Below are 16,223 nucleotides of genomic sequence, written 5' to 3'. Positions count from 1 at the left end.
TTTCATTCAACTGACAAAATGTTAATTCCAGATTATACTTCTGATCGTTTACAGTGTTCTGCTGAATATAACTGACTTTTGCCATGACCACTTGATTGATTCCAAGCATGTTACACAAAAGTCTGAGATTTTCTCCACACATCCACTTTCTTTCTAAGTACTGGAATAACATCTGGAGTCAGGTGGCTTCTCAAGATTGACCATTCCCTCATCCTCAACAGCAAGCAACAGTCAGTCTCTTCTATTTTCAATTTGGAACTTGGGTAATAGAGCAGTAATGTTCTACCTGAGCTTTAATCATTTCCTCAGCAATATCCTCCAAAATACTCCATTATGAAAGCTGAGATAACTTGTATTGACTTTCAGAATAGTAAGTGTATTAACTGCAGATATATTCTGAAGATCAAAACAAATTTCATGATCACTTTTGGCAGCACACACTTCCTGACTACGGTTCCTCCTCAAACCACAACAGACAACATTCAAGTCTTTCAATGTCTCCGTCTTCCAGTATTTTGACATTTACATGTTACATATGCAAGAGCACAGCTGACAATTACCATCCAAATACATTATTGTAGAGAGACTTTATTCACACAAACTGAAGATGGGACTCAGAAGAGGGAGAAAGGTAGGAGACACAGAAAGGTGAGAGGAAGAAGGAGATGGGAAGGTGAGGAGGAGGAGGAGGAGGAGGAGGAGGAGGAGAAGAAGAAGAAGAAGAGGAGGAGGAAGTTGGGAAGGGGAGGAGAGGACATGAAGGTGCAGAGAGAGCAACCAAAATGGGTGGGGAAGGGGTGTTGCAGGCGACCCAGTGGCAGGGAGGGTGTTGGGCAACCCGGTGGGGGGTGAGGGGACGGGACAGTGTGCTGGGAGACGTGGTGGGAGGGAGGGGGGGAGGATGTGCTGGGCGACCCGATGGGGGTGCGGGTGCTGGGCGACCTATTGGGAAGGGGAGGGGAGGGTGTTGAATGACCCAGGGGAGAGGGGAGGGTGTTGGGCAACCCAGGGAGGGGGTGCTCTGGGCGACAGTGGGGAGAAGGGTGTTGGGTGATGGCAATGAGGGAGGGCGTTAGGTGACACCATTTCAAAGAGGATAGGAGAAATCGGTGAGGGGCTGGCAGACAACTGCATGGTGGGCAGGAGGATAGTATTCAAGCATGGGTTGGGGGGGAGGGAGATGGCGACAGAGGGCCAGAGTGCGCCACATGGGAGGGGGTGTGGTAGGGAACGATGTGAGACCGCGCAGGGAGCAGAATGTGACCATACGGGTGAAGTGGGGAATGGCATGTGCCCATGTGGGGGCGGGAAGACTGTGTGCGACCACACAGAGAGGGGGCGGGGGTGGCCACATGGCCACACAGGGTTCCATGGCTGGGGTGAAACAGAAGGCAATCACAATGGGTTGGGAGGGGAGGCGGAGGGGGAGCGACTGAGGAGAAGGGGAGAGAGATTGAGCAACCAAGGAAGGAAGATGACAGGAGGGTGGAGACGTGGGGCTGCAGTGGAGGGAGGGTGATGGAGTGTCGAAGGGTTGGAGGCAGACGGGCTACTGCAGAGGGGGGGGGGGGGGGCAGATGGAGTGCAACAGGGTTTGAGGGAAACGATTTGCAAAGGCAGAAGGGTGGGGGGGGGGGGGGGGGTAGAGAGCGACAGTGGGAGTGGTTGGGACAGGGAAGATGACTGCAAATTGGAAGATGGAAGGCGACTGCGAGGCAGGAGGATGGTGATGTAGGTGGCCATTTGCAGGGGAGGGGCGCAGGGCGACTATGAGGGGTGCTGATGGAAGACATAAGGCGACAGGCGACCACGTATGAGGGGAGGTGGAGCCGTTGGGCAATGGGCAAGCATGTGGGGGGGTTGGGGGAGATGCTGGGCAAAACATACGAGGGGGCGCCCATGCAGGGTGAGGGTTTGGGGGAGACAGCGGGGGTTACATGTAGAGGGGGATACATCAGGCGGCCATGTGTGGGGGTGGAAGACCGCGGGCAAAGGCAACCAAGTGATGGCAGAGGCGGTGCCCAACATGTGGGTGAGGGGCAGCTGGTGACCAAGTGGCAACAGAGTTGGGTCAGTGGCTTAAAGCAGGAGACCAACCAGAGGGCAGTTGGCCAGACAGAATTGTGGGATTCAACAGACATGTGGAGATTAGTCAGAACGAGGGGAAGGGGGGGGGTGTATTCAGCAGAGGGCGAGATTGCCAAATGGGAGGGAGGATCGCGAGATGGGGGTATTTGACGGGGGGGACAGGGTGTTCGCCAGATGGGGGCGGGCAGTTATGGTAGCCCTGCCTGTTGGATGGGGTGGGGAGGGGGGGGGGGGGCACAACTGAAGAAAGGTTTGGAGTTTTAAGTCAAGTCCTTTCAACCAGAGCATAAGCTCAGATTGCAGAAAGCTGGGGAATGAAATTAGCTATCCACTTTTTCATCCAGCCATCCCTGCATATGCCTGGAGCAATCAAGTGAATCTTGGAAAACTAAATCTGGATGTCTAGAAGGGAGTCCAGAATGTTAAAGGTTGCACGGGGAGGGGAGGGGAGCAAATAACAGAGAGGTGCGTGGTACGGGGAGGGACATGTGGTGTGGGGAGGGGTGTGAGGCGCGTGATGGGGAGGGGGCACACCAATGGTGGGAGCCAAAGTGATTGGGGGAAGGTAAGACCACTGTGGGGGGTGGGGGTCAGGCTGAGGGGGCTGGGAGTGAGTGAGTTGGGTGGTGGGGGTGAGCGAGAGGAGGAGGAGGATATTAGTGTTTAACGTCCCGTCGACAACGAGGTCATTAGAGACGGAGCGCAAGCTCGGGTGAGGGAAGGATGGGGAAGGAAATCGGCCGTGCCCTTTCAAAGGAACCATCCTGGCATTTGCCTGAAGCGATTTAGGGAAATCACGGAAAACCTAAATCAGGATGGCTGGAGACGGGATTGAACCGTCGTCCTGCCGAATGCGAGGTGAGCGAGAGACCAAGTGTGGAAGCGAGAGAACCAGTGGGGTCATGCAGACAGGGGAGGTGAGAGACAGGGCGGAATTATTCAGACGGGGGAGGGGGGGGGGGGCGAGAGACCGAGTGGGGTCGGTGCAGAAGGGGCGAGAGACCGAGTGGGGTCGGTGCAGATGGGGGGGGGGGGGGGCTGTGAGTGTCAAGTGGTGTCAGTTGGGACAAGAGACCGAGCAGGATTGGGGTAGACAGGGGGTGGGAGATCGGTTGGTGTTTGGGTGAGCAGGGGGTGGGAGACCTGGTGGGGTTTGGGTGAGCAGGGGGTGAGAGACTGACGGAGGGTCAGGCGCACAGTGGACAAACGGCCAAGGGAGGCAGGGTGGGACCAAGCAGGGGTGGAGCATACAAGAGGGTATGAGCAAGCAGATGAAGACAGTGATATATTGTCATCTTCAACTTTTATAGTCCTGTCTTCCTCAGTTGCGTGTAATATTACGGTATATTAATAATTTTTACTTATGGACCGTCTGACAGCAACTGAATAAAACACAATTTTAGTGCCATACGCGTTTCGCCTTTATTTTCTGCAAGGCATCATCAGTGGCCTGGAATATGTACATATGTTAGCTATTTCATTTACATTTTTGTCGCGTATGGCACTAAAATTGTGTTTTATTCAGTTGCTGTCAGACGGTCCATAAGTAAAAATTATTAATATACCATAACAGTGATGTTACTGAAAAACTGATGTCATTGTTAATCATATATTCTCTATGATTTCTCGCTAGAAAATGTGTAATATAAGATTAAGAGGTTATCCTGGAAATCTTTGATAAAAATAGGGCATTATAGATTCATACTGCATTAAGAGAGAACTATATGAAATGATCAACAGAGGCATAGACGTGCAATTACTTTTATACTATACAAGGTACCAGTCTTCATAGATAAGAGTTATAAAAATCCCAAGTCATGCCTTTTATGTGGAAAATGAATATTATGAGATCAAAAAGAGATCAATAAGGATTAGAATGAGAAGGGTGATGTAGATGTCTGTTAAGATGATCTAGTTATTAAAAATAATTACCTAATGGTGCATGACAACAAACATGTAACAAATGTCAAACAATTATTTCCTTAATGTAACAGTGAAACCCAAGATGAAAAACTTACATTATACATCAATGCAGTACATGGGAGAATAAGCACCACAACCATTCACTTAAAATCATACAGTCAATTTGACTTCACTCTAGCAACTACCAGGAAAATAATGAATTTTCTTAAAAGTAAAACTACTCCAAGTGTTGATAACATTTCATGCAAAATATTAAAAGTGTGCTGTTTTGATAAAACTACTGTATTTTACCATTTATGTAATCCTTCACATTCACAACGTGTATTTCCATTCAGACATACAAAATATATCCTCATAAAACTTGTTCTACTACTAACTTCCTTCCCAAAATGTTTAGAAGAACTGTATCTGCAAATATGGGATTCAGTGTTGTAGCTGGGATTCTAGACGGGTTGCTCCACTGAATTAGCCATCTATAATTTAATTAACTGAGCATAAATGAGTTACAAAATTTTACCTACTACAATCTTTTGAGATCTGTCAAAGCCATTTGAATGTACAAGTCACACCTTCTCTTGGAGACTCTTATAAATTCATAGCTTTCACAGTACAATGACTATGCACTTCACTTCACTTTTAATTATTAGGAAACAAAAAACGATATTAGTTGGACATGTTGACAGTGTCACAACTGAAACAAAAAAAAAAAAGCACGTTTTTGTTTAACAGTGGGGAAAACCATCCACTACTTCTTGGTGCTCTTGTGGGTAATATTTCTTACCAGACTTGCTGAAGCGGATAACTTCCTTTGCTACATAAGCTTAAGAAAATATGAAGTTTTCAAACTCCAATCCACTAGATCAAAAAATGCTGCATTTTTAACACCACAGACATTTCAATCAGTAGCTGATGGTAACAGTTGGCAGTCAGAGCTTTGTGGTGATGGTGACAGACTGGTAGAGCGTACCAGCAAGCTATGATCCTAGTTAGAACAAATACTTTTGAAATGTAAATGCCCCATCTAATTACACTAAAATTTCATAAAATTTCACCCAAGGGCCATGATTGGGGAAAGTGCTAACAGGGCTGATTCAATAACATTTTTCCACACAAGCACCGTATCATATAGCCCCCCCCCCCCCCCCTCCCTCTTCCCATTGCCCTTTTCCCTCATACACTTTCACTCATGTCAGCTTTCACTACTAACTGTGATACATACTGTATATAAATCTTGGACTTGGGTGGTCCTGGGTCCCAAGCAGCGGCTTATGTAGCTTAGGCCTTAAACGAGCCCAGGTTGCTACGTGTATGATGCAGCACCAGCAAATTTTGCTGCTGATATAAGATGACATCTTACACACCAGTAAGGTCTGTAACTTTGTCTGCAAGATCATCTGACCTCATTCCTCTGAATTTTATTGTCAGGTGTCATCTAAAAAGTGATGTGTTCAGCACATCCATTGGTAAGGGCGTAAAACTAGAGCAAATGAATCATACAATCTTAAAAGATCTACTAGACGATCCAACAGTTGTTTGAAAGAACTATAAACTCACTGCAGAGACAAATGCAATACTGCAGTAAAATGCAATGCTGACACAAGGAAGAGTTTCTTCAATAAGTGCTTGTTTCCGGACCCATGTTTACTTGAATGTTATTGCATCCATTACTGCAAATTTTCAGAAGTGTCAGTTTTTGCTATTAATTATGACACAGATTGTATAGGCATAGCAGAAAGTAGTGTTAACTGATAGTAAAGTCCTAGCACAAACCTAGGAACGAACTACAAAAGTTTTTGAATTGTACTCTGATATCTATCCACTGTGATCAATCTCTGTTTCATGCAATTTAAATTTCAGAATTAAAATATAAAGCACTTGCCCACGTCACTAAAAGAGGCAAGAAGTTATGATACCTACTTTATATGTTCTGCCAGCTTTTCAATGCGCTTCTGTGCTTCATCTTTCTCGTGTCCCTTCTGACGTAAACGATTTTCGATTTCTGCCTTCTTACGATATTCATTATCGAGACGATCCTGATCTGACTTTTGTTCTCTATTGACTGAGTCGAGCTGCTGTAAATACATGGCTGACCTCTTGCCAGCCTCCTCCTTCAGCCTGTGGTACTCTTGCACCTGCTCAACATCAAATAATAAAAGATCTCAGGCTCCACGCCTACATTATTTATTAAATTATCTGCCAGATCATTATTACAATGTAAAACCTTGAGAACAAACATGGCTAAATAACAGAAAAGAAATGCAAATATCTATTTTTAGTACATAGGCACAGAGAATCATAACAATAAATCGCTACATTCATTTCTGTGAATCAATGACTACAACATTAATCATAAATGTAGCAAAAGGTTAGTAATTAAGTAGGAGAGTTTTTTTTTTTTAATTTTTGGGTAGACATACAAATGAGAATCTCATATTCAAAGAAAAGATACAGGAGATTATTAACCAGGTTTCTTCATTAAAATATATCCTTTGTGTATTTTGTAAGTCCTAAATGCAGAGGGAGCAATACTTATGTCTATTTCAATTTGATGTGTATTTATTACATAATAATCTGGGATAACTTGAAGTTTTTAGAAAGGAAGTTGTTTTACAGTGCCATAAAAGTAATATGCGCTCTTCATCCAAAAGTATCATGTAGATATCTCAATTCTTATTATTCCACAGAACATCAAGTAACATGCCATAACCTCAATCAGGTGAAGGCTGAACACACTGACCAAGTACAACAATAAAAATAGTAATATTGGATGTTAATTTCAAACTAATAAAATACACTTAAGTACCTCCTAATTTCACACACATTCTCTTGCATTCTTCATTGTGATGTTCTTCTCTACTTCGGTCCAAGACCCATTTAAACCTGTTTAATGTAGTGAAGCCTTTTTCACCTCCCACAATTTTAACTCCCTCTCCTTCATCCCACCCACTACCCAACATTACCAAATTAACTGTTTCTTGATGCCTCGAAGTATCCTACAACTGATCCATTCCTTTAGTTGTGATGTGGAATTTCATGTTGTGAGACAATAAACTTAGGAGACAATAAATTTCTATTCTGTTCAGTGCTTCCTCATTAGTTACCTGGCCTCTACATCCAATCTTCATCATTCTTCTGTAGGACCAACATTTCAAAAGCTTCTTGTATGTTCTGTTTATCATCCAGGTTTCACTTCCATACAAGGCTATACGCCGGGCGAGTACTTACAGAAAATACCTACAAACACTAATATTTGTAGTACATGTTAAAATATTTATCAGAAACACTTTACTTGCTAGCACCAGTCAAGTATTTTGTATTCTCTCTACTTCAACCATTTCAGTTATCCTGCTACTCAAATAGCAAATGTCATCTACTACTTTTGGTGTCTCACTTCCTAATCTAATTCCCTCAGCATGTTGCCTGAATCAATTCAACTATAATCTATTTACCTTTGTTTTACTGTTGTTGTTGTTCATCTTGTAACCTCTTTTCAAGATACTATCAATTCAGTTTAGCTGCACTTCCAAAATCTTTACTGTCTCTGAAAGAATTACATCACCGGCAGACCTTGAAGATTTATTTTTTCTCTCTAAACTTCACATCCCTTTCAAAATTTCACCTTAATTTCTTTTACTGTTTGTCCAAAGTAAAGACTGGCTAATATGAGGTACAAAAACATTATCTATTACAGTTTAAACTGGGTATTATACAGATATCATGTTACTGTACTCGACCATTCATTGAGATAATTAACCTGAATTCAAGTTATTTACTGCTTTTCTCTTTCTTCAGCACAAGAAACAATTTCACTATTTTACAGATCTTACATCTCCTCCATGATGAAGAATACTTGTTTCTTAAATGTCACATGAAGTAAAGACATGTGAGCATGTGAGCCAAGTTATGTGGTGAATAGGGAATACAAGTTTAAAATGCCCAAAATACCACATTTATATACACAATCTTTACCCCCTCCATCCATATATCACATCAGGTGAGGTAAGCCTACCTGTGCATCTTCAAGATGTACATCTCTTCCCTGTGATTGACTTTCTCCAGCAACCATGTCTTCATACTCGCGTTTTCTTGCTTCAACCTCTGCAAGCTCATCCTCAAGTTCACGAATATCTTGTTCATGTGCTGCATCTGCTTTTTTCGCCTGAGCCAGAGATTTGCGTGCTGACTCAAGTTTCTTTTGAATATGAGCAACACGTTCTTTAGCCTTTATGAAAGTCGGCCTCTTCTTGTTGATCTCAACTTCCTACAGTACAGAGGAAAAATATATATACTTACAATATTATAGCCAACGGTCAAAATAACATGATGAAACAATGAAAAACTACAATGAATACTGCACTTACAGTAACAAGAAAAAGCAGTTATTTCTCACAGATGGTTCTTTAATTAAAGAGAGTTAAAACCAAAAGTTCATTACACATAGATTTCTATGTGTGTGTTTTTTTTAATCCAAGTACAATCACACTCCATCACAGAGACACTTTAAATTACTAAGGTCATGTTTCGGATGCTCATTCACTGCTCAGAACTTTCTGTAAAATATATTTAATAACAAAAGTCAACTAAATTTCATTTAATCAATATACCAAAAATGTAAACCTGAATAGGGTTACAGTAGTATTTATGAGATGTAGATATCCTCATACTGAACCTGGCAAAGCTTCACAATTGTTAATTATGAATAAGAGTCACGTAAATGTCCTAACGTCCCCCCCCCCCCCCCCTGTTCATCTCTTCCTGCCCCACTAGCTCTCTTCACCCCCTTTTCCCCCATTTAAGTTCCTCTTCACCTTCCCCCTTTTTATGTCCATCCCCTCCTCTCTCTCCGTACATTTCCTCTTCCCACTCTCTCTGACCTTAAGCATTGTTTATTGCTATTGCCGAAGACACCTTGACTGAAAATTGAAGTCACTTAAAATGAATGCCTAAACTTGTTGGGAGCATCTCTATATGGGATATGAGAGGCCTCTCCTGCTACTGGGTCTTTGAGAATAGTAGCTTCAATGGTATATTTCACATACCTTTAATCTGCAAATCGGCTAAATTGCAAGACTGGCATGATTCAGATTCTGTAGTAGTATTCTAATCATAAGTGCCAATATGCTATAAGTATAACTTTCCTGTTTTCCATTAAAACAGAATGCGAAGAAGAAAACAAACATGTACATAGTTGTGTATACAATTTCTGTTTGCAATTCTATATAAAGAGAAGGAATATATATGGGAGAAATAATATGTCTAATAGCACAGCATTTTTGTTTTCACAGAAAACTTGTACACTGTTGTTTAAAAATAATATACAGCTCTCTGAATGTTTATTAGACTATCATGAAAAAACCTAAAATAAGTAGGTCAAGAAATTTCACGATTTTTGCTGACAACTTTTCCATATTGTATATGTATCCTATGTCTATATGAATGTTTATTAAGAGTATCACCTAAAAATCTGAAGTACATCAATCAGGAACTTTTCAAGACTTTTGCTAACATTTCCTCTTTTTACACACACACACACACACACACACACACACACACACACACCTGAAAAATATGTACCCTATGTCTGTCTGAATATTCATTAGCATATCCTACAAAAATAATAAGTTAATCCGTTAACACATACATTTACAAATACATAGCCCATATTCATCCAAACATTTATTAGTCTCTCATGTAAAAATCTGAAGTAAATCAGTCAAGAACTTTTAGAGATTTTTGGTAACAACAGTAAACAATGAATTGTCTTTGTATAGTAGTACGGATTTTTTAATCAATTTATACAGCACCTATATTAAAAAATATAGTGCCTACATTAAAAAAGAAATGTATCCTATGTCCATGCAAATGGTTATTAGAGTATCACATAAAAAATTAAAGTACATCACTCAAGAACTTTTCAAGATTTTTGCTGACAATGTTTTCCCTTTATACAGTATGTGTGGATAGTGTTTTCAGTTAGCATGCAAGAGGGTGAGGGTTTCATTCTGGGTTGAGAATTATTTGTTTTTATTTACTAAAACTAGTCCGCATGGTATGGTAGCTAGCGTCTTAATTGTCATACAGTGATTACAGGGGGTCTTCTACACAACATTTGCAGTTATGTACCATGTATACAGAAATGGAAGTACAATCGTTTTTACTAGTCAGCTTTTAAAGACACCTTTGGCACATTATGGATGCGAATTGTTTTGCGGCACTGCATCTACTAGATTCCAAATCTATTTTCTGTGTACCCTCCCCCAATGGTTCCATCAAAATCATTTGCAAAGCATGTTGCTAGCCCAACTGGTGATGTAAGACCCTAACTTAGTGTAATGGGCCTGAATGTGGCAAGAATAACAGTTGGTATTAATCCATGGGACCACTGAGGGAGGGTACACACAAAACAAGTTGGATCGTAGTAGATGCAGTGGTGCAAAACAGTTCATATCCATGACACACTAAAAGTTTCTTTAAAAGCTGACCAACGAAAACGATTGTACTTCCATTTCTGTGTTCGTAGTACGTAACTACTGTTTTGTAGGAGACTCCCTGTAGTCATCTGTATGAAGATTAAGACACTAGACTAGATAGCATACCTAGCAGACTACTTCTAGCAAATAAAAACAAATAAGCCTCAATCCAGAATCGAACCCTCAGCTTCCTGTGTGCTAACCCAAAACGCTATCCACAGCACCAACTGGATCACTACCACCTGACAGGGGTTGTTACTGTACACGTGATCACAGTGTTGCCAGACTGCCAACCTTTACTGCCCGAAATATGCGCAGGATGAAATTTTGTGTGAGATGTTTTTGTATTGCAAGTATGTGAGGAATTACGATGCAAAGTCCGAGTGCACAAATTTTTCTTCACCCTGTATTTTTAAAACATATGTAGCCTATTTCTGACTGAACATTTATCTGAGTAATGTATAAAAATTTGAAGTAAATAAATCACGAATTCTTTGAGATTATTGTTAACAAAACTGAACAACGACTTATCTTTATATAGTAGAATAGATAATTATTGCTTCACTGAATGCTTGAGTGATCTTAACTGACAAATAAAACTGCAAGAGATCTGTCTTCAATATTATTGGCACAAGCTGTACACCAAGCAGTGTGGTGCAGTGGGTAGCATTGCTGAATGGCAGGCTGCAAGTCAACAGTTCAAACCAGACCACAAGCAATTATTTATTAATCATCATTTCTGGAATGTCCTCAAAATTTCTTATGTTTGTAATGTCTGCATATTCTGGAATATTCAAAGTCTGTATAAATAGCAGCCCTCTCCACACAGTAGTCAGTTCAGTTTTGTTCTGGCTGTACTGCAGTGTTCGCAATTAATGCATTTTCAGTGCTATGTGTTGTACCTCACTGATGACCCTGCTTTCGGACTTTGATTTGATTGTGAATGCAGCATGACATTGCTTGGTGGAGGCACCGAGTACTTCAATTAATCTAAATCATGGTGACTCCACTCAGACAATGTAAAATCTGTCGCCTACGTGGACAGAAACCAGTATAAAAGCAGTAAGTCATTTCCACGATCTGAATATTCAGAAGACTAATGGATTCCAAAACAGCAATAAGTTAGCTGTACATAGGTATCCATCAGTGTTTCCCAGATAAGCTGGTCAGAACCCAATGAAATAGCTGAAATTATTTGACTGGGTCACCACAAACAAGAGATATGATGTGGTTGGCAAATGAATTATTTTACTTGATGGCACAATGGTTTGAGAACAAAGGAGAGAAGAAATTACCTGGGACAAATTCCAGACCGAACTGAAGAAAACATCTAGTGACAATCAACAGCACGCCCTATGACAGAAGAACAACTGAAGAACAGGGACCAGTGTCATGGGGAAATGACACAGTCCTACATACAGAATGTTTGGGCTCTGTGCCACATTGTGAATTTGAATATGAGAGAAGCTGAAAAACTCTCAAACTTGATGAGAGGAATCACACAAGACATGTACCAAACTCTTCTGGCAAAGGCTGTTACAACAACTGAGAAATTCATCAAAAAGTGTCAGTGCATCAAGGAAATGCGACAAAAAAAAGAGTCGAATGAAAGAGATATGTTTGACTCATGAATGTGGTCCCCATGGCAGTTGTGGAAGATCATCATGACATCACCTCTCTCATACATCAGGTTGTAAGAGAGGAGATACAGTATTTTATGGCAGCTTGAAATGTTGGATCAACTAAGCAAGAGAAAGCAGCCATGAATGTTGACCCCATATGTCAGGAAGCAGTGAAGAAAGTTGAAGATGTGTGTCTAATTTGAGCACCAATCTTGACCACCAGTCGAATGTGTAAGGAAGAATGGACTCTATCAGCTCAGACTTGTGCCACATACATCAAATGACAACACAGCATCTGACCAACACAGGTAGAACCAACTCCTCCACAAAGTATAAAAGACATTTTCTATTCCCTGTCATGATATAGAGGTACCAGCCACTTGCACTGTTGTCAAATTCAGAAACCATCAATGGAGGTGAGGCCACCATGAATGACAATCGTCCATGGACAACAATCACCAATATAATTATGAGGAAATTTCATCGATTCAACATCGATGGCTAACATGTCTGGATGCTAGTCAACTTAGGGCTTTCCTTTTCTTTAATGTTGAACGCTTTAGCAGCTAGAGAAGACTATCTTCTGTGATATGAAGGAGACTGTGCTGAAAGTCACGTATGGGAAACACTAACCTGCTGACAGGCACATGTATTGCAAGAATAACTATCAATGACAGAACACCGCCTTCCGAATTTGTTGTTTCATCAGAATGTCATCACACTGTTATTCTCGAAAGGACTTCCTGCAGCCATTACAAGCATCCACAGACTGAGGAAGATCAGAGCTCCAAACTGACAGAGCTATTCAACAAACCACACGTAACAAAGATTTCTTGCCATTAAAGACATTGTTATTCCACACTCATAGAGGAGACGAGTTTCTGTTGTCAATCTAGATACTCCAACAGTGAAGATTTTGTTGACTGCAAAAAGCTACTCGGCATCACAAAACAAATCTAGATGCCAGTGACAATCATACACATTGTAAGTGATAAAGGAGGACTTTCCATCACTATTTGTCACAAGCAGCCACAACTCATCTCTAAAGCTATGTGCATAGCGACAGCTGAACCAGTCCAGACGGGCCACTCAGAGCCATTGCCAAAGAATCATGCTGCTACCACTACAGACGGCACAATGCAAGAAGCTACTATTGAACTACCAATAAGATCTTGCCTGACTGAGGAACACTGTCAGTGAGTGTTATCTGTTGGACATCACTTTTTGAATGCTTTCCAATCTGGTGCGGAGAAAAGACAGGCGACGCTGCCCATGTTTAAACACTGTATCAACATGGGGAATCATTCACCAATTAGTCAACACTCGTACAGTGTATTGCCACCTGAATGACGGATAATCCAGGAGGAAGTGGAATAAATGCTGAAGATGACATCATTGAACCTTCAAAGAATGCCCTTGATCCTCTTGTGTGGTTTTTGTGAAGAAGAAGAAGAAGAAGAAGAAGAAGAAGAAGAAGGATGGGACACGGCATTTCTGCATTGAGTACCAATGACTGCAAAAATAACGAAAAAACATTACATGTCTACCCAAGTCGACATGTGGGAATCAATGTGTAATTGGATAACAGACTGCACTGAAAATCTAATCCACTATCTTACAATCAAAGCTGTACTAGTTACTAATGCTCTGGAAATTGCAAGGATCCATGTAGAGGACATCATTTTGAAGAACAAAACACTGTATGATGTTCTTTGATCGTGGAAAGGTCTTCCATTAGAGACTAATATCAAAGTAATTTCATGTTGCAACATTGCCCAAAAGATGACAATTGCCTACCATCCACAGATGAATGATGTCACAGAATGCTTTAATAAGACACTGGCAGATATGCTCTCTATGTACACTGATGTCAAACAGAGAAATTGGGATACAATGCTGCAAGTCATGACATTTTTATGCAATACTGTGAAGCAAGACACTACTGTCTCCATACTGCTCTTTCTACTCCATGGTTGCAAGGCTGAAAACACAATGGATGCACTGCTCCTCTCTCAAACACACAAAACTCAGTATGACTGCAAGAAACACCTCATCACCAGGATCAAAGAAGCAAGTAACCTAGTTTGCATACAGACCTTGGATGTCCAGAAGAATGACAGAATGCTATAATGCCTAGTATCAGTCTGTGAGATACAGCCAGGGAGACCTGGTATGGTTTTTATGCCCGTGCAAAAAGTGGGATTATTGGAAAAGTTACTAAAGCTCTACTTGAGGCCATATTGTATGCTTTGTCGCTTGCCTCATTAGGATTATGATCCTTCAACATGAAGAAAAAAGTGCAGATGTCATCCTGGTCCGTATGAACCTGTACTACAATCCTGATGCACAATTCACTAATGGGGCTTCTTGTTAAATGAAACTGAAGACCTACTCAGTGATAGGAAAACTTCGTTGTGAGGGGCCACCTTCAATGCTCATCACAGTGAAGGAGATATGACAACATGACCAGAAGATGGGGATCTGGCAGCACTGTCATACAGAGGACCACCGACAAGAATTAGATCCTCTGAAAAGTTCTGAAACAGTGGGTTCGCCAAGAGAGGGAGAAATGCCACTAGCTGTGCACCTTTCAGTCTGGTGTAGCAGTTAGAATCAGTGGCTGGCATGAAGTGGGTCACCATTTCAAGCCCAACCACCAGCAGTTATTTGTCATTTGGTATTTATCATTTCTGGTAGGTTCTCAAAATTTCTCATGTTTGTGATGTTTGTATAAACAGCACCACTCTCCATTCAGGAGTAGTTTCTGTTCTGTTCTGATTTGGCTGTACAGTGGTGTTCATGATAAACATGCTCCCAGTGATAAGCATTGTACATCACTGATGACCCTGGTTTCAGATTTGGATGTAAGATTCTGGTTATGATGAGTCATTGTTTATAAATTACTTAATCTGCTACAATCTAATTTTATTTTAATGCATATTCATTTACTCTGGTTTCTATTTCTTATGTGATGTTTCCCAGTAGATATAACATGGAGTAGCAGTCTACCCCAAGTCAACTGTCTCAATTCTGGAACTATACAAAACAAATCTGTATCAAAAAAGTAAATACAAAACATTCTTACAGCATACAGTCAAAACAAAAATTTCACATGAAGTGTTGTTAAATATTACAACATGATGAAAAAGTGAGGAAGTGCAACTAGAAAACTGCAACTGACTATGAACTAAAATCATCAACATAAAAGACTGAAAACTTACCATTTCTCTTATGTTCTGCTCGACCTTGGCTAGCTCCCGAGATATTTTACCACATTCCTTCTTTTTTTCTTTAAGCTCTTCCTCTGCCTTTTGTTTTCGTTTTTCCACTTTCTTCACATCATGTTGCTTTCGACCTAGCTCTTGCTCCAGCTGCTCAATATCTTTTTCATTGTGATACAGGCGAAACAATTGCAGTTCTACTTGCTTGTCATGCTAGAAGAAAGAAAGATACATTTTTAATATTGTAACTATCTCTAGAAAGGTGCAGTAAATGCCTCTAATTTCAGCTACACAAGTATTATTCTCACATTTGTTCCTTGTTCTTTTAAAGGGAGACTGTAGGAAGATGAAGTTCCATTCACACACAAGTAATCATGAGTTGTTGGAGCAATGGGGTTGAATTTCAAACTACTCATGTAATGTTGCCAACAAGAAAAATTGGGAACACATTTTATGCTTGGGATTGACATACAGAAGTGACAAGTACTAAATTGTTCCTGCAGTCAAAGATTAAAAATGGCTTATAAACTGCACGTGCATGCATCCCGCTGCATGCACACATACATGCGTGCATGCACACAACATAAAGACTGTCAAACAAATAGGGCTCCCAAATTAGACAAACCACACACACACACACACACACACACACACACACACACACGACCACTGACCAGGGACAGTGATCATGTGTTTTTGTTGCACCTATCTGCGTCTCAACATCTCCGCTATGTGGTGAGGCTTAAAATGAACAGTGTGTAGGTACATGATAAAAGACCCCCAGAATATCGTAAAGTTAAAATTTATTAAAAACAAAAAAATGAAACACCAATCGACCATAAGCGTTGGCAAAGACATTAATTATGAATGCGCGGCAAGGCGTGGGAGAGAGGAAAAAG

General features: G+C 41.0%; 1 protein-coding gene across 2 annotated transcripts in view; it reads right to left on the bottom strand.

Moving 5' to 3' along the window:
• The window catches only part of LOC124606752 (structural maintenance of chromosomes protein 1A), a 151,256-nt gene that overhangs the window by 95,948 nt on the left and 39,085 nt on the right, over positions 1-16,223 (bottom strand). The window contains exons 6-8 of one of the 2 annotated variants that reach the window (XM_047138798.1): positions 15,325-15,537; positions 8,021-8,272; positions 5,929-6,146 (exon numbers count right to left, since the gene is read on the bottom strand). In XM_047138798.1, the coding sequence (XP_046994754.1) occupies positions 5,929-6,146; positions 8,021-8,272; positions 15,325-15,537 (683 nt within the window). The remainder of the gene's footprint in view (positions 1-5,928; positions 6,147-8,020; positions 8,273-15,324; positions 15,538-16,223) is intronic. The other variant, XM_047138799.1, reaches the window with a different exon arrangement.

The sequence above is a fragment of the Schistocerca americana genome, chromosome 3, assembly GCF_021461395.2.
Source record: "Schistocerca americana isolate TAMUIC-IGC-003095 chromosome 3, iqSchAmer2.1, whole genome shotgun sequence".
Taxonomy (NCBI): Eukaryota; Metazoa; Arthropoda; class Insecta; order Orthoptera; family Acrididae; genus Schistocerca; species Schistocerca americana.
The sequence above is the reverse complement of the archived record's forward strand: the minus strand, read 5'-3'. Positions and strand labels throughout refer to the sequence as shown.